General features: G+C 35.5%; 1 protein-coding gene across 1 annotated transcript in view; it reads right to left on the bottom strand.

Annotated features, from left to right (window-relative positions):
• The window catches only part of LOC148955595 (uncharacterized), a 60,033-nt gene extending 50,154 nt beyond the window's left edge, over positions 1 to 9,879 (bottom strand). The window contains exon 1 of the mRNA XM_089107721.1: positions 9,422 to 9,879. Within this exon, the coding sequence (XP_088963847.1) occupies positions 9,422 to 9,879 (458 nt within the window). The remainder of the gene's footprint in view (positions 1 to 9,421) is intronic.
• Positions 9,880 to 18,298: the final 8,419 nt, after the last annotated feature.

Consider the following 18,298-nt stretch of genomic DNA (forward strand, 5'->3'; position numbering starts at 1 on the left):
TTCTCGTTTAGCCCAGGTAATGGTTCGATATTTTCCTTTGCTGGCTCATCGGCCATTGCTAATCTAGCACACGTACGTTTACCGTCTATTGTCCAACATTTCTTGTGTGGGTAATCGTCTTCCTCCTCTTTCTTAGTTTTATCTTTCTTTTTTGTTGGGTGAAACACCTGTACCTTTGTCGTTTGTGTTTCGGTATGTTTTACTTGGAGTCTTGCTTTTAAGCCTATAGTAACTACGCCAATTGACTGGGTGCTGTACGATATGGGTCCAGTTGACCACGTCCCTTTTGTAAGTATCGTGGGCTTTAAATAAGTTATTGTAGTCAACTTTCTAGGTGATTCCTTTCTAAGTGCGGTTATCTCTGGGGCTCTACTTGTCGTAGTTTCCGGCATCGAAGATTGTATGCCTATTACTGAAGTTTCATATCTAGGCGTGGTTGCTTGGGTGTCTTCTCTTTTCCTTTCAGTAGGCCTTTTGTTCTAATCATTTTGTTGTATATTTGAGAATTTTATTTCCTTCAGGTTAATAATTTGCTCGTAATCCTTTTCCTTTGTGAGTTTTGATATTAGTCGCTTCGTGACATTTTGCTCGGCATGATTTTGCCATATGTCCTTAAGGAAGGTCCACAGGCTCGGTAATTCATTTAGCATAGCGTAATTCCCATCAGTGAGTTTATTTTTCTTAGAAGTTGCCAAGAGGGAATCGGTAGTATATGTTGCTGTGGTATGTTCTCTTATGGATCCGTCAATACTGCTTAATTCTCTTTTTCTCCTGTTTCCTATATTGTTGGTTCCTAGAGCTTTGTCGATTTCTGCCATTTTCTTGTCAAAATCGTCCACTATGAATTTTGACTTTAGTTTGGGAAGAATGGGGGGTATATTTCCTTTATTGTCCTTATGGTGCATGTCTTTTGTGGTTTGCAAGCTATTATCTGATTTCAAAAATTGGAATATGGAATTCCTTAATTCATCGGTGTTTTTCTCTAGTTTAATTACCTGTTGAAACAAGGTCTCAAACGGTTTAGGATCCAGTTTCATAAATATTCTCCAGGCATTGTGGCTTGCAAGTAACGAGTTCTCGTGTTTGAAGATTATTCCATGCTTTACGATGTCTTGGGCTATAGTTTGGGAAATGAAGATTGTTATGACTTTTGTTATCCACATCCTTTTTGCTGTTTCTGGAATTAATATTTCATTATACATTATATAGAAAGACTTCCTAGTTTGATTTTTGAACGAGGACTCAGATTTTTATTAGTTGTTCTTTCTCTTTTTTTTGGGGGGGGGGGGCACAAGGGACGGGGTGGTTATTATATTATTACTATCTTATACTAATCTTTGTGGGCCAAAGGAAACAAGGTAATAATAAAAATGGGTGTCATTTAATGTGTTATATTGCTTATGGTCATTACACTGTTGAGTCTTACGCTGGAGGGATAGGTATTTTAATTCCTTCGCGTAAGGATTTAATATCTTTAACGTAAGAGTAATTGGGTTTTAATTATTTGATTGTTTCAGCTTTTTTGTTTTCTTAATCACTTTTGATTTTGACTGATAATTTTTAATTCTTTTAAACACAATTTCATTTCTTCTCTCTCTATATAGTACACTCCTTGGATTGTACAAGTACTGTTTGTAATATTTTATTTCTCGGAGTGGGTCATGTTTTCCTTGGTATTTAACACAGTTTGGATTCCCTTCAATTTTGCAGACCATTTTTTGTTTTTTACATTTGTCGAGGAGTAATAAAGCTGACTGGCAAGGACCTTTGACATACCAGTACCGGATCTTATATTGCTTTTGTAATTCCCTAATTTCGTGTTGAATAAAATGGAGGTATTTTCCCTTTCTACCGTTGTACTTGATTCCAAATTTGCCTCTCGCTGGTCGAGATTTTGGGGTATTTGCGAGATTTAGACCGAATTTATAAGATTTTACGTTGAACTTCCTTAAATCATACCTAACATCTCATTTTTTCGTGAAGACTTCTTCCCCTGACTTATTCACGACGATCATTGCAGCCAAGTGTATGACAGTTTCTTTTGCATGTCTGATACATATGTACTCCGTATCGATAATTGCTTTGGCCATTGTTCTGAAATGAAAGATAGTTTCTATTGGTCTCTGTCTAGTTAATAATATTCGTCAAGATTGGTTATGATCGTGGTATACTCTAGGTCGAGGTCAAATTACTTTTCACCGGCATTTCCTAAATACATCGGTTACTTATTAATTACACCATAATTCGAGTCATATGTGCTAAATATTAACAATTTCTGAGTGAAAAAAAAAACAATGTAAATTAATTTTGAAGTTTTAAAAGTTTTTAACCAGTGCTAACGTGCACATGGCGCTGTGGGTGTTCGAACATATTTACTAACCTAAAGTCCCGTACTCTAGTTTAAAGACTTTGCGGTCGTATTATAGTCTTAAAAGTATAGAGATTTTCGAGAAACTACCTTTTTGTCAATATATTGATAATGTATTTAGACCTTGTGACATTTACACTAATTCGCAGTTCCATAAATATCAACACAATACTGGTTTATAATGCATTTTTTGATACTAATCGATTTTCATGGTTATAACACTCCAGGTCATATTATAAGGTTCTTTCATCATTCATTTTAACAAGGTTATTTATATATACAGTTTTTCCCACTAAGGTTGGGTTTTAATGTCAATATGGGTGCTTCATCCGGCAGTGCCGCCTTTGAATTTGGAGATTTAAGCATATCTAGAAGTCGATAATCTTCCCATGAAGAAACATTTGGGCTGAGAAATTGAAGTTCAAATATTATGTCATTTTCACCTTTTTCAGGCATATTTAGGTACATTAAGTACACTAAAAGTTGGTTTGGGAGGTGCCGGCCTTCCAGAGCGGCTTTTATATCGGTCCTTCGCATATTCTGACGAATGAGTTGCCGGCCCAGCTGAGATAATAGCAATGGGTTATTTATTATTTTTACCACAAAGAAGCTTAAATTCACGTGCAATTGGCAACAGCATAATTGCTCAAGCACGATCACGTCTAATACAGGGACTATTTTTCTTCCAAAATTTTCATCTTCTTGAAAGAGATTCAGGGTTATTTTCTTTATGTCTTTATAATCTCTTGGGGCAACCTGAAAAATTGCAGATCCCATTGAAGGGTTTATCGGATTTAGATGTGTGTTATTTACACAATTGACGTATAAAATTTTAAGAAAGTTTTCACCTTCTAGCATGCGTCCTTGGTCTATTAATATGGAGAGAAACTTAATGGGCCAAATTGTAGTTATATTATTATTATCTTGATCGTACCAAATATTGTTGGCAATATATTTAGCCAACGAGCTATACTTTGTTTCTGGGATATGTTGCACTAAGATTCGGAAGGCCAGATTGGCATTTCGTCTAGTTTGCTCCAGTGTTCTGGTCATCGCACGTGCGCTAAAATTATATAGCACTAGACTTGCCGTTAATCTTAGGACTATTCTTGGTTCCAACATAGTTTTTTGAGATTTTAGAAGATAATAAAATTTTGGACAGTCAAGATTTTCTACTTCTTTAATAAGTTCCTCTTCTTTCATTAAATTGTCAATATGTGCCCATTCCCTTAACGGAGCATTAATATTATCTACGCTATGTCTTATCTTAAGATTCCATAAGATTGTATTTTCCCGTCTCTGATTATTTAATTGTTGATGGCTTGGGAATCTTATCATGGTTATTATGATCGTCTAACTAGATTTTAAGTTCAATACAAGCACATACCCTATGGGTACGTGTTCCGGCGTTTCTCTTCACCTGTGGTCGATGTATACTTACACACCGTATCTGGAAAGGTTTTCTTATGTAAAGTTTGTAAGTAATAATGAAATAAATTAACCAAATATGAAAAAGGCTATAATGATTAAGGCATGGTACTGGATTGATTAGGTGCCTTTAATTCGACAATATTTTTTATTATTTCCAGCTGTTTGTAGTTTACTCCTCTAATTCATGGTACATGAATTTTACTGGTATCCTTGGGTTCCTTTTCCTGCTCGAGTTGTTCTTTGTCAAGAAATACCTTGTAAGTGCGTCTGCCCAAAAAACAATCAACTGTGCGCCCACGCTCTTAATAGGTAGTCCCCACGCAACGGACCTCCTGCCCATCTTCATTTAAGGTTCCCGCATGGTCACTCGTGTTATTACATTTTAAATTGTGAGGGTTAGGTAGGATAATTTTAGCGGGTCGGATAGTTGATTTTACTAGTCTTTATGACATTCTTCTTTCGGTTCTGGTTGTATTTCGCAAGAGATACTCTCACTCTGCACGCCTCCCCCAAACAATCCATAGGGAAGGTCTACAGAGTAAAGTATTCTCCACGCATCAGACTTCGTTTCCTTTTTCATTTCGTATTCAATCACGGCCACTTTGCCGTCACCTGATTTTCCTATGGTAGAGATGAGTTAGGGTAGTTCTTGCGGGTCACTTTTTATACAAAAAAAAATTTATTGCCACCTTGGGAATGTATAGGGTTATACTACCGATTTCTAATTAAGGGTCTGTTTATTCTGCCTTAAGTATTTTTTTTTCAGAAGAAAATTTTTTTTTTTTTTCATAACTTTTCGAAGCGCATGAAGAATTACTACTACTTTATGCAGCACTATTACTTTGTTTAGTTCCGTCTACTCTGATTAAAATATTTATTAATTTATTTATGTAGCTTTCTACATACTTAATTAAGGGGATTGATTCGTTTTATATCGAATGCGACTTGTATCTAATTTGTTGTTTCGGTAGCTATTTACTGTTGCTATTTGGTTCACGTCGAACTGTGTGAAGAGTCGCGCTTTGCTATTTACTTAATTCCTTTTAAATTACACAAGGATAAATTCCCTATTTTAGCATACTCTAAAATAATGTTAAATTGATGGGATACGAAAGTTTGTTAGTTAAAGTAAAATTCCCGCTTGCACGAGTTAAAGGTAAACTTATTTACTTCTCAGGTGTCAACTTATTCTGTTCTCGTGGCTGTGTTAACGCCACTGAAAATTGAGTTTTAACTTGACTTCCAAATATACAGGCTTTGAAGCCTTATCATCAAGTAAATTTTAGCTGTATAGTCTTCACACACAAGGATACTGATTTGGGAGTCAAAATTCGGTACATACCTCGTCAACAACACACTAGTCTATAATGCTTTTCACATCTCTACCACGTGGCGTTATCACTTGAGAGTTTCGTTTTTCGTCATAGGCCAGATTAACTTAATTCCTATAAACTTCTCAAATAAAAATTAAAATAACTACGTGTTTGCTAGTTTTTGATGCACCTACGTTGCCGCCCGACTGAGGGGGGGGGGGGCTAAAAAAATTTGTTATAATGTTACTTATAATATCTGTAATTTTTTTTTTTCTTGGAACTCGAAAAAAAGTTCCTAATTTTCATTAGGTTTTTCGTCTGTCGGAACTCGATTTAAGGAGAGAATTCAAAAATTTAGCTTTGATTTATCTTATGATTTAGGGTTTTCAGAAACATTTCTCAGAGCAAAGGGCAGTAGCGCTTTACAGATGCTGCAATTTATTCGCTTGTTCTCCTTTACAACTTAACTTCCGCATGATTGTCTTTGAAATTACCCTTGAATTAATCGTATATAAGCTCATTATCGCCTTGTTGGTTTTAGTTAAGTATACTTGTTCGATAGTGGACAAGACTTGGCTCTTGAAAACATGTGTGACTTACAATATTATATTCCATATTGGGGGGAGTAGGGATTAACTCTGACTAAAGGCCGTGGCTCATTTATAAGTTTAGTAAAAATTTAGTAAATATTGTTTTTCCGCAGTTATACGCGATAATTGTATTGGGAGAAATTTTTTTTTTTTCTTAGCGTTTTATTATCTGGTTTGTGAATAAGCTACTAGGCTGCAACAAGGCAGAGTTGTATTGGTCTTATATTTGGTTATTTTTTTTTTTGAATAAGGATGCTATTATTACATTTTTATTTTTTTTTTTATTCCAGGGTTAGACTGAAATTTGTTTATTTCCTATAGTTCCTTATATTTTGGTTGGCAAGTCTGTTTCCCTTTTCTTTTTGCGAATGTCCTCCTTTGAGGCTTATTGATCGTCGTTCGGGGCAAAATAATTTTGCCACTAGAGTCGTTAACTGTGTCAGTTTCATTTTTTTTTTTTTTTATATTTTTCTGCAATTGCAATATTTTAGGATTCAAACATATATAGATGCATATGACGTATGGCTGATTTTCGGATTTTTGGCGAATGGGTTTATTGAAAGATTTGGCACTTTTTGCTATTCTAATCTTGCGGCTCTATATATTTTTTTTTTTTTTTTTATTGCTACACATTTTTCTATAATCATTGATACAATTTGCAGTTTTTTTTTGATGATTGGTTTCGTTAGTCCCTGGGCGGCTGTATGGCAATAGCGTCATTGTTTTTAATATAATTAATTACACAATTACAATTACAATTATTTACACAATTTCTGTTTTAATTGCATTGGACGTTGGGTATAGTTTTTGTTCGTGGTACTGCTGTGTTTGAGAGTGAAGCGCTTCTTTTATAGAGGGACATCACTAGTAAAAAAAATATAAATTAATTAATTCCTCTTTTTTTGCTTTAGCCTGTCTTAGTGGTGCTTCGCAGGTACGTCATTATATGACCTTGTTAAATATTTGCGTTTTTTCCTGATTAAGGAAAGTTTATTTTGTTATTCAAGCTGTTTAATCTGCACGAATGACACAAAATTAGTTTCTATATTGCAGGAATTACCTATCGAAGCAATATTATTTGCGGTTGTTTCATACCGGGCTTAAAGATATGTTAATTAGCGTTCGACTACGCCATTACAGGAATTAAACTAGACAAATTGTCTCCCTCTTTTTTTTTTGTTCTTGTCTTTTTTTTGTCTGGGGACGCACCTCTGGGGACACGGATTATATGGCACCACTATGGGTCAAAATTTATACCCGAGATCGGTATTTAAATTTTACAATTTTGGTTTACTTTTCACTTACGGTTATTTTACGTTGAATTCCTGACAATACTTTTCTTTTTGAAAGAGAATTCTATATTTATTTTATATATTCTTGATTGTACTGCATCATTCTATGACCAATATATGATCAACTATCTGAAAAAGATGTCGAGACTTCTAAAACAGGAAACAAAAGAGCAATCTTTAGTTCCTACGAAAGGACTTATCCCTTACTAAAATGTTCTATTACGTTTCTATAGGCTGAAGTCTGCCTATGGAATTTAGTATTTTAAGTTCAACAATTTTGATTTATCTTTAAGTTCTATAGGGTTTTTATGTAGGATTTATTTTTACGTTTTGCTTGCGAAACATTTTTTCTTCTTTTTTCTTTTTTAGGTTGCAGACATTTTCGTTTTATATAAATTTTCTAGCAGTTAATTTCATTTATTCAATTAGATTCCGGAATGGAAACTTGTACTATTTTATTTGTTTTTTGTTATAACCGACCGCTCTATAAGTAATATACGACAAAATATATATAATTAAGGATATATTTTTGATATCAATTTTTGATGGCAAGCTATTATATATTTTTTTTTTTTTATAATCTCCTCATTTTGATTAGGGTCATTTTTTTTTCTGTGAGGGTTTGATATTTGAGTAACATTTTAGTATGGTAAGCTAATTTTTAGTTTTTAGGCGAATAGGCTGTCAATTATAGGTATGTAATTAACTCAGAGTACACGATATCACACGGGTGCAAAAATGAAAAGTGAAGACGATTTAACTCGAGGGCTTTATGCTTATGTGGTTTGACTATACTATCATAAATCTTAGTGGTTTGAACTATGTCTGGAAATTACGGGCTTTGATTATTGTTGCAACTTATCGTGTCGATGCTTTACTTGGGGTTCAATTGAATTGTACACGCGATTATTGACATCTGAGGTAAATTAGTATCATTTTTCTTGAAGAATCACAACGTCATTTTTCCTTTCAAATTTCGGGAAATTGGTTTGTGAATTCTTTAAATTTAGGAAAGGATTTGAAGGAATGATAAGGCCGGCTATGTTGTTCTGATTGATTAATAACTCTTTGTCTACAATAATGAAAATTTGCACTAATATTTAAGGGAAAATTAGCGTATTTCCTACCCTTTGGGTTGGAGTGGAGGCCGACTAATACGTATGGTGCACGTTAGGGTAAATAAATTTTTTGTATTCACTTGTGGTACGTACATTTTTGAGGTAAAACAAACAGATGAGGTACGCACAGGGGTGAGGGGGGTTGTAATGGGGGGGGGGGGAGGGCCAAAGTTCGTTGTTTTAGCTTTTGTAATTTTTGGAATGCATTGGAGTTCGTGGTTTTGTTCGGAGGAACACGTAAGCGAGTCTATCAATCTACCATTATTGTTTGTTTGAATTGTTTTCGATTGTTTAATTTTTTGCAGAATTTTCAGTTCATATAATGACTGGGGCCTGCTTCTGTTATTTGGATTGACAGAGGCCCTATATCTATAATTTGGTTAATTATCGTATGCTTATTTGCAGGTAAATCATGCCTTGTATTGTTACTCTCTTACACATACACATATATATACATATATATACATATATATATGTACACATTCAACTATCTAGTAACCATGATAAGCTTGCTTATTATGTTGCCGCTAATTACCTGTTTTCCTAATTGTTTCTTAGCTGGGTGATTAATACAATAATAACTCGCGTGTATACTTTTTTTGTGATATTTTAAGTTGTTTGTTATTTCATAGCCTTTACGTTAAGTTGCGGTTGTGGTTATTTCCGGTCATCTTTTCTTTTGATTAAATTTAGTATATTTTGGAGGTCCGTATTTGATTGTGTCGTAGGCATGAGGATTAAAAATAAATATTCCACAAACTTGAATTTGAGAATATATAGAACCGACTGAATCGCCGATCAGAATACTCTTTTTTGAGTTAAAAGTAATTTTTTTGTAATTTAGTGGACTGGGGTTATGTAGTGATAGGCGGCCGCCCCTAGGACACGGATTGGATCCTCTTGACCTGAAGTTAATTTCCTCATTAAGCGATTCCGTGTGATCGTCAGGTTTAACTACACTGGGGGGTATCCGAAATGCTGTTTAACTATTCCTATTAATATAAGGATGGCTATTCATTGCATTTTTTTTTTTTTTTTTTTTTTTTTAAAATTTAATTTGTAATGTGAATTTTTTTATATATTTATTTTTTAAGGAAAAAATATGTTATTTCTAGCAAAAACAAAATTATCTAGTTTAACTAGTTTTCGCTCGAGTGTTTGGTTATTTATTAATCTTTTGTCGCTAAACGTCACATTCTATAAAATGTAGTTATTTTAATGTATTAGAAGGGGATTTTGACGAGGAAGAATTTTCACATCTTTTTGTTTTCGTTTAGCTCGATTTATTCTCTTGTCTGGCATTTCTTACTTTTCTGCGGCTTCCGGCGATGGTTGGGTTTTGGGTGTTCCTTGTTGCTCATAGCTTTCTGAGGGATCTTGGCCCGTAATAACATTCTCTTGGGCGTCAGGGTACTGGTTCCTCGTAATTATATTATTATCCGTTGGAGGATTCTGCTGATTAGTTTCCACTTGGGGTTTCATGTGATGCTGACGAGTCTGATTTGGAATCGCAAAATATGCAGGTTGGGATGATCCTTCGTTGTAACTATTAGTAAGAAGATTTTCCAAATGGGGGCTGAGGGGTAGATCAATTTCAACGGTAAAACATGTTGCAACCATTTGTTCCAAATTTGAGCAAAAATCTCTCTGTTTCTGTAGTTCCTTATTAATATCGACAGGGTTCTCTTCGAGTTGTTTCTCTACGATATCGTGGTGCAGCTTACTTATTTCCTTCTGTGACTTCAAGTGGTCGTACTTATGTTGCATTTCAAAAATTTTTTATCTCTGTGGTGTTAGGAGTTCTTGTATTGCCATTGCCGCGGACAGGATGGTACTATTCTTGTAATCTTGTACTTTTTTTCCAATTACCTGCAATTTATCGTACAATACTTGTAATTTTAGGATCTGGTCGGGATAATTGTATCCCTCGACAATTGCGGTGTCACTAATTGATTCCATTTCGTTCTGGATTTTGGTGATTTGTTCTTTCACCTCTATAAATTGGGCCTCTGTTAACTTGTCTACTTGCTTAGTAATTAGGATCTCATTTATCTTCTTGTTCATTTTTTCTTGGGACGCCTTGACTTCGATAAGCGATTTAAGTATGGTTTCTATCATATTTTCAATTTTCGATTTTTCCGTTATTAATTCGGCCGATGCCACTAGGAGTTTTGCTCGTACTTGAAATAGCTGATCCATACTTGTTCTGTCAGTAATAGGGTTGCACTAGTTGTTTTTCTTTCGGAGGGGGGGGGACTTGAACAATAAGAAAGTAACTTGCTCTGAAATGACCTTTGAAAAGTATGTCTTGGTGTTGAGGTATCCTAAAAGCTGTAAAGTATATTTTTGTTTGAAAGATATAAGTCCTTCAAGAGTTTTTTAGGAGGGACATTAGGAAAGGAACTTGTTCAGTAATTGCCTTATAAAAGTATGTTTATTTTTTTCGGTATACATAAAGCAATACAGTATAGTAGTGGGTTAAAATTACAAGATCTTGAATAGGTATTCAGGAGTGACATTGTGAAATTAACATGCTCTGAAATTGTCTGATTATAGTCTTTATCTGTGTTGATTTATCAAAAAATATTTACTTGTAAGTTGATTGATTAATTTATCAGTAATACTAAATGTGTTTTTGATGTACGTTGAGAAAGTAACTTGCTCTGAAATGGTCTTAAAAAAGTATTAAAAAATGGAGAGGGGACTCTTTGGGGGCCCGGGGAGGGCCTTTGGGGGTCTGGGGGCCCTTGAGGGCCGGGTGGTCCTTTTGGAGCCCGGGAGACCTTTGGGGACCGGAGGAGGGCCTTTGGGGGCCCGGGGAGGGCCTTTGGGGGTCTGGGGGGCTCTTGAGGGCCGGGTGGTCTTTTGGGAGTCCGGTGGACCTTTGGGGACCGGGGAAGGGCCTTTGGGGGCCCGCGGAGGGCCTTTGGGGATCGGGGGGGGGCCCTTGAGGACCGAGTGGTCCTTGGGGAGCGCGGTGGACCTTTGGGGACCGGGGGAGGACCTTTGGGGAGCCGGGGGCTCTTTGGGAGCCTGGGGGACCTTTGAGGACAGGGGTCTTCCTTCGGGGTTGGGGTGGGGTATGAGGAACCTTTGGGGTTGCGGTAGAGGACCTCACAACACTGTTCAAATGGAACTTGTGTAGTATAACGACCACAGAGTTTCACCCTCAAATACTTTTCTAAAATCAACTTTTAAAATCCTCTTTTAAAATGTCTCTAACTGTTCTCGCCGAAATAATTCCCTAAAATGTCTAAAACGGTTTCGCCCAAATAACCCCTAATCGTAATTTCAGCGTGTTCCTTTTGTTTTGGCATCTCTGCGCTGTCATATTTGAAATTACTAAGAAACCTGACTCCCGTGTTAATCTATTCATCCCTATGATGTTTCTTGGAGAGTTGTTTCCATAGTAATGTTTATTATTACCTTTTGGAGTTCGACCAGTAGAATTTTTTCCGAGGAGAAAACATTAATGACTTGAATATATTACTGGAAAATTGTTTCTAGGCGAAGTTTTAAAATTGTTTCCGTGGCAAAGTATTAATGACTTGGATCTATTCCTGGAGAATTGCTTCTTTGTTTTTTATTCCCACTGACAAAAAGCATTAAACAGACATAAATTACTGTTGACATTCATTAATGTGAGAAAATTCCTGTTTTTTCATTCTCACTGACAAAAACCATAAAACAGACATAAATTGCTGTTGACATCCATTATAGTGAGAAAGTTCCTGTTTTTTCATTCTCACTGACAAAAACCATAAAACAGACATAAATTGTTGTTGACATTCATTAATGTGAGAAAATTCCTGTTTTTTCATTCTCACTGACCAAAACCATAAAACAGACATAAATTGCTGTTGACATCCATTAAAGTGAGAAAGTTCCTGTTTTTTAATTCTCAATGACAAAAACCATAAAACAGACATAAATTGCTGTTGACATCCATGAAAAACATCAAATAAATTGACCAACACACATAACCGTCCAAGAAACAACCATAAATGTGAGAAAATTCCTGTTTTTTCAAGTGAAAAAAATTCAGTTTGTTCATTCTCACTGACAAAAACCATAAAACAGACATAAATTGCTGTTGACATCCAGGAAAAACATCAAATAAATTTATCAACACTCAACCGTCCAAGAAACAACCATAAATGTGAGAAAATTCCTGTTTTTTCAAGTGAGAAAAATCCTGTTTTTTCATTCTCAGTGAGAAAACCATAAAACACGTGGTAATATTCGGACCTTTAGGGTCATCTCTACTAATATAAAAGTAAAATATACGATTACATAAAAATAATCACATTAAAATACGATCATTAAAACTAAAAAAATTTTTAAACAGTCCTAGCATCCTTACTTCAGGGAAGTTCAACCAGGACTATATAAAATTGGGTACTTGTGCTCTCAGCAACAGTAAAAATTGAAAAGATAATGAAATAGAAAAGATCAAATAAGAAAGGAAAAATTACCGAGAAAAGAACAAATAGAATAGATATAATAGAAAAGATTTTGGCTGCAACTACGTTGTTGCAGCATCTAATTAAAACTGATTAGTTTCGTGAGTTTTTGTTTTGTAACTTGCATACATACATATCAAATGTTATTACAAAAGAAACTATTATCTTCAAATTAGCAGTCAAGTACATGTTCCAGGGCAAATTAAATTGACTTAAACAAGAGCATGGGGAGCGAACTACTGCTTGTGTCGGAATAAAAAACCACCGGCACAATCCACCGTTTAAAAATTTTGTTTCATTCTTTAGCCTACTTTCAACTGCTGCATAATTGTCTCAGTGGAAGTTCTGGCATATCTTGTACCCGGGGGAAAATCTTAGTTAGCGCCCCCCCCCCCTGTCTCCCATAAAATTTTCAGTCCGAATTTTAAAAACACTTCTAATTTATAAATAATTTATCTTTGATTATTTTTAATACATTATTTCGTTATCATTTAATTATTTAATTATCATCATTTGATTACTGTTTATTTTTTAATTTGCTTTTATTTTATTAATAAATTGATAGTTTATTAATTATTTTCATTAATATATAGCATCTTTTACCTTATTTTAATAAAAATAAAATTTCAAAAATTACAAAATGATTATAACCACTAGATTATTTATTTTAAATTTTGCGCCCTTAAAATTTCTGCACCCGGGGCAAGTTCTCTATTTGCCTCCCCCACCCAAAAACACCTCTGAATTGTCTTTTCAGGTTTTTTAAGCTGTACGAGAGGGTACAGAAAGAAAACTTCTCTCACCAGTAGGCCTACCAACTTAAAGTCAAATATATTCATGTTTTCATACCGAGCTATTCTTTTCGAGCTACTTCTTATCAAAGGAAATGACATTTTATGGTTTAAAGAGAGCTTTTACTTCTTGACAAAATTAAATGTAATGGTAAGTTCAGACGCATAGGATTTTGTGACTGACGAAATATTTGAAAACTTGCCTTAGAAGAGGAAAGGATTTTGTGTTTGATTTTTGTTTTCAAATTCAAGCAAATACTACTGCTACTAACAACTCACTGCAGCACCAAGCCGCCTGAGGCCAACACAGCTATGTACGCTCCTCCTGCATCTCAATCTCTTCAAAGCTTCACTCATTACACCCTACAAAGAAGTTCCCATTTCCCTAGATCCACTCTACAAGATGTCAAGTACAAGATTGACACATGGTCTAAAATAGCCTTCACATCTTTACAGCAATCTTCGCAACTGATCCAGCTTTTCTCAGCACTAAAAGTGTTTCAGAGCAAAGATATTTCAGGAATCGATTTTTGGCTTTCTTCCTTGCTTCCACAGCTGTCTTACATTCTTTGTTTCACCAAATTTTTACCCGTGAAATTAAGGAAATTAAGGCAACCCACTCAAGGATATGAGGAACTTTGTTGCTTGGTATTAACCATTTCTTCATCGGCCAGCTCTTTGTAGCTTGATTTATTCAGTTCTTGGAGTTGATTCCAGTTCGGCTTCCTTGATTTAACTTTATAAGTCTGGACCAAAAGTATACTACGGTCTGAAAACTTCTTTGTGTCTGAACATCTTTCATTAAAAACTTTAAAAATTTTGCGACAGTATTTTGTCAAAAATACTATCCTTCTTAACCTAGCTTAGCTTTAATACATTCTTTCAGCAATTATCGATCAGTGCTATTAAGCAATCAAAAACAAGTTGCATGTTTTTCATAGTTTTTCAAAAATGCAAATATGACTATCAGTGAATCTTTTTTTTTTCGTGAATTTCAAGAAAGCATCATCTTTGACATGTTTTATGATGTTTTAAACAATTAATTAAAAACAACTTTTTCCACCAAGTAGGTTTTTCAAAGAAAAGTACAGAACTCCATTAAAAACAATTTGCAAAAATAAAATCAAATAAATTACCAAGCGTGAAACTACATCGAATCAGCATCGATAAATAAATGAAACCCAAAACGAACAGAAATTACAATAAATAACCGAGTCAAACTCAAAACGAGCAGAAATTAACATAAGTTGGGCTCAAAACCCCTATGCCTTCTTTAGGCCAGAACATAACTTGCACTTTACTGGAAAAATATAAATGTTTTTACTTTTATAACTTTAATAAATCAAATAATATTAACATTTTGATTACTAAATATCAGTATATGTATATTAAACTGACAATGCACATTTATTTGTATTTTTTTTTCAGCCCTGAGGGCTTTGAGGGGGTTATCATCCTAAAAGACCCAATTTCCAGAACTTTAAACTACGTTGAACAAAAAAGATATATCCAAACTTTGATTGGATGTGTTTGGGAAAATAGTGGGCGTGAGAGTTGGGATAGTTGCCCTTCAATCACTTTCAACTATCAAAAAGGACACTAGCCCTTTGAATTTCCAATTGAATGAGCCCTTTTCGAAGTTTCTACGACAATGCTTTCCATAAAAACCTTATATGCCCCCAGGGCATAACTTACAACCCTTGCCCTGAGGGCTGTGAGGGGTAGGGGTTGTTATCCTTAAAGACCTAATTTCCAAAACTTTCAACTACGTTGAATAAAATGGCTATCTAAAAATTTTAATCGGATGTTTTTGGGGAAAAGGTGGGCGTGAGAGGGGGGTTAGTTGCCATCAAATCACTTTCGACTATTAAAAAGGGCACTAGCCCTTTGAATTTCCAATCGAATGAGCCATTTTTCAAGTTTCTACGACAAAGATTTCAATAAAAACCTTATATGCCCCCAAAGCATAACTTATAACCATTGCTCAGAAGACTGTGGGGGGAGTGTCCTGCTCAAAGGCATAATTTCCTGAACTTTAAACTGCGTGGAAAAAAATGGTTATCTCAAAATTTTGATTGGATGTGTTTGGGGAAATTGTGGGCGTAGAAGGGGTGTTAGTTGCCTTCCAATCACTTTCGACTCTTAAAAGGGCATTAGGCATTTCAATTTCCAATCGAATAAGCCTATTTTGAAGTTTCTAGGACAACGTGTTCTATAAAAAACCTTATTGCCCCCAGGGCATAACTTACAACCCTTGCCCTGAGGGCTGTGGTTGGGTTGTCATCCTCAAATACCTAATTTCCAGAACTTTTAACTACGTTGAACAAAATGACTATCTCAGAATTTTGATTGGATGTGTTTGGAGTAAAAGTAGGCGTTATAGGGGGGTTAGTTGCCCTCAAATCGCTTTCGACTATTAAAAAGGGCACTAGACCTTCAAAGTTCCAATCGAATGAACCCTTTTTTAAGTTTCTACGACCAAGATTTCAATAAGAACTTATATGCCCCAGGGCATAACTTATAACCCCTGTCCTGAAGACTGTGGGGGGAATGTCCTGCTCAAAGGTATAAGTTCCTGAACTTGAAACTGCGTGGAACAAAATGGCTATCTCAAAATTTTTATTGGATGTGTTTGGGGAAATGGTTGGCGTGGAAAGGATGTTAGTTGCCTTTCAATCACTTTCGACTATTAAAAAGGCCACTAGCCATCCAATCGAATGAGCCCTTTTTGAAGTTTCTACAATAACGTGTTCTATAAAAAATTTTATATGCCCCCAGGGCATAACTTACAACCCTTGTCCTGAGGGCTGTGGGAGGGGGGGGGTTGTCCTCCTCAAAAACCTATTTTCCAGAACTTTCAACTCCTTTGAACAATATGAGTATCTTAAACTTCTGATTTGGATTGTTTGGTAGAATGGAGATCCCGAGAGGAGGGTTAGGTGCCCTCCAATCACTTTCGACTATTAAAAAGGGCACTAGCCCTTTGAATTTCCAATTGAATAAGCCTTTTTTGAAGTTTCTACGACAACACTTTCTATGAAAACCTTATATACGCCTTAAAACCTTATATAGTCATGCCCCAGGGCATAACTTACAACTCTTGCCCTGAAGGCTGTGGGGGAGTGTCCTCCTCAAAAACATAATTTCTATCTGAAAATCAACTACGCTGAACAAAATGACTATCTCAAAATTTTGATGGGATGTGTTTCGGGAAATGGTGGGCGTGGAAGGGGTGTTAGTTGCCTTCCAATCACTTTTGACTATTAAAAAGGGCACTATCCCTTTGAATTTCGAATCGAATGAGCCTTTTTTGAAGTTTCTATGACATCCCTTTCTGTAAAAAGCTTATATGCCCCCAGGGCATAACTTACAACCCTTGTAAGGGCTGTGGGGGAGTGTCCTCCTCAAAACATAATTTCTATGTGGAAGGGGTGTTAGTTGCCTTCCAATCAATTTCGAATATTAAAAATGGCACAAGCCACTCCGATTTCCAATTGAATGAGCCCTTTTCAAAGTTTCTATAACGACTTATTCGACACGAAGTGCCCTGGTCTAAAGGAAAAAAATAATACATTGTGCCAATATCGTTCTTATATACCCCCAGGGCATAACTTAAAACCCTTGCCCTGAGGGTTGTGGGGGAGTTACCACCCCAAAAACATATTTTCTATCTGGAAATCACTATGCTGAACAAAATGACTATCTCCAAATTTTGATTGGATGTGTTTCGGGAAATGGTGGGCGTGGAAGGCGTTTTAGTTGCCTTCCAATCACTTTCGACTATTAAAAAGGGCACAGGCCACTCCAATTTCCAATTGAATGAGCCCTTTTCGAAGTTTCTATGACAACTTCTTCGATGCGAAGTGCCTTGGTCTAAAGGAAAAAAATAATAAATAATACATTGTACCAACATCGTTCTTATATGCCCCCAGGGCATAACTTAAAACCTTTGCCCTGCTGGATTGTGGGGGAGTGACCTCCTCAAAAACACATTTTGCCAACATCGTTCTTTACTTTGGCAGCGCGACTGCGCTGCCTATGATTTATATCCATGGACTGTAATTTTGGTCCAAATATGTTTTGTAAAGTAATTAAGAGAATTTGAACCTCTAATTTGTCTTTTTGTATGTGGTTATATACATGCAAGGCTAAGGAAATAACTAGTAGCTGACAGTGGCGTCAATTTTTTTTTTGGGGGGGGGGACATTTTCCCCTCTTCCTAGATTCGTCGGTTGAGGCCACCGGTGGCTATGATAAATAAGGTCTTTTACAAAAACAAATTCTGTCATGAATGAGCCAACTATAAGGATCACCCTGCACATTTTTAAAAGAAATATTTTTCAATTGTTCATTAAAATTTTCCAATCCCACAACGTATAAACTAAGATTCTGTTCTTTCTTTTATGTTTTGGGCCACTTTTCTTGCAGGCTAACAATTTATTAAAGGTTTTCACCGAAGCATTTGATAATACAGTTTTTCCCATTATGTATGTCAGTTAAGTTGATTCTCTAGGGAAAAATCTAAGCAATATTTCTAACTCAGTAATCAGATGGATTTTATACAAATGAATACACCAGTCTTATTTTTTTGATGCAAATTACAGTTGTAGGCTTCTTGTTAAATTGGACCTTTCAAGGGAACATAAGCTTTAAAAAAAGGAAAAAGGAATTTTTTTAACATCAAACAGGATATTTCAAGTTTTCTGATATTTTTAACCTCGGCAAGAAAACGAAGTAACGCCATCTATTATACAAAAAAAAGACTGCAGGCAAATTTGGCCAGGGTTAGCCCTTACTTCTAAGTCGGATTCACTAGATAAATAATGTCAATAAAATTACCTTTTTCAATCAATTGAATGACTGAATTTGCTACAATACCAGCTTTGCGAATTCCTTTGAAATCTGTGACTTTTACTACTGCCATGTTTAATA

The sequence above is a fragment of the Artemia sp. Qi Xiang Cuo genome, chromosome 2, assembly GCF_049724085.1.
Source record: "Artemia sp. Qi Xiang Cuo chromosome 2, ASM4972408v1, whole genome shotgun sequence".
NCBI lineage: Eukaryota > Metazoa > Arthropoda > Branchiopoda > Anostraca > Artemiidae > Artemia > Artemia sp. Qi Xiang Cuo.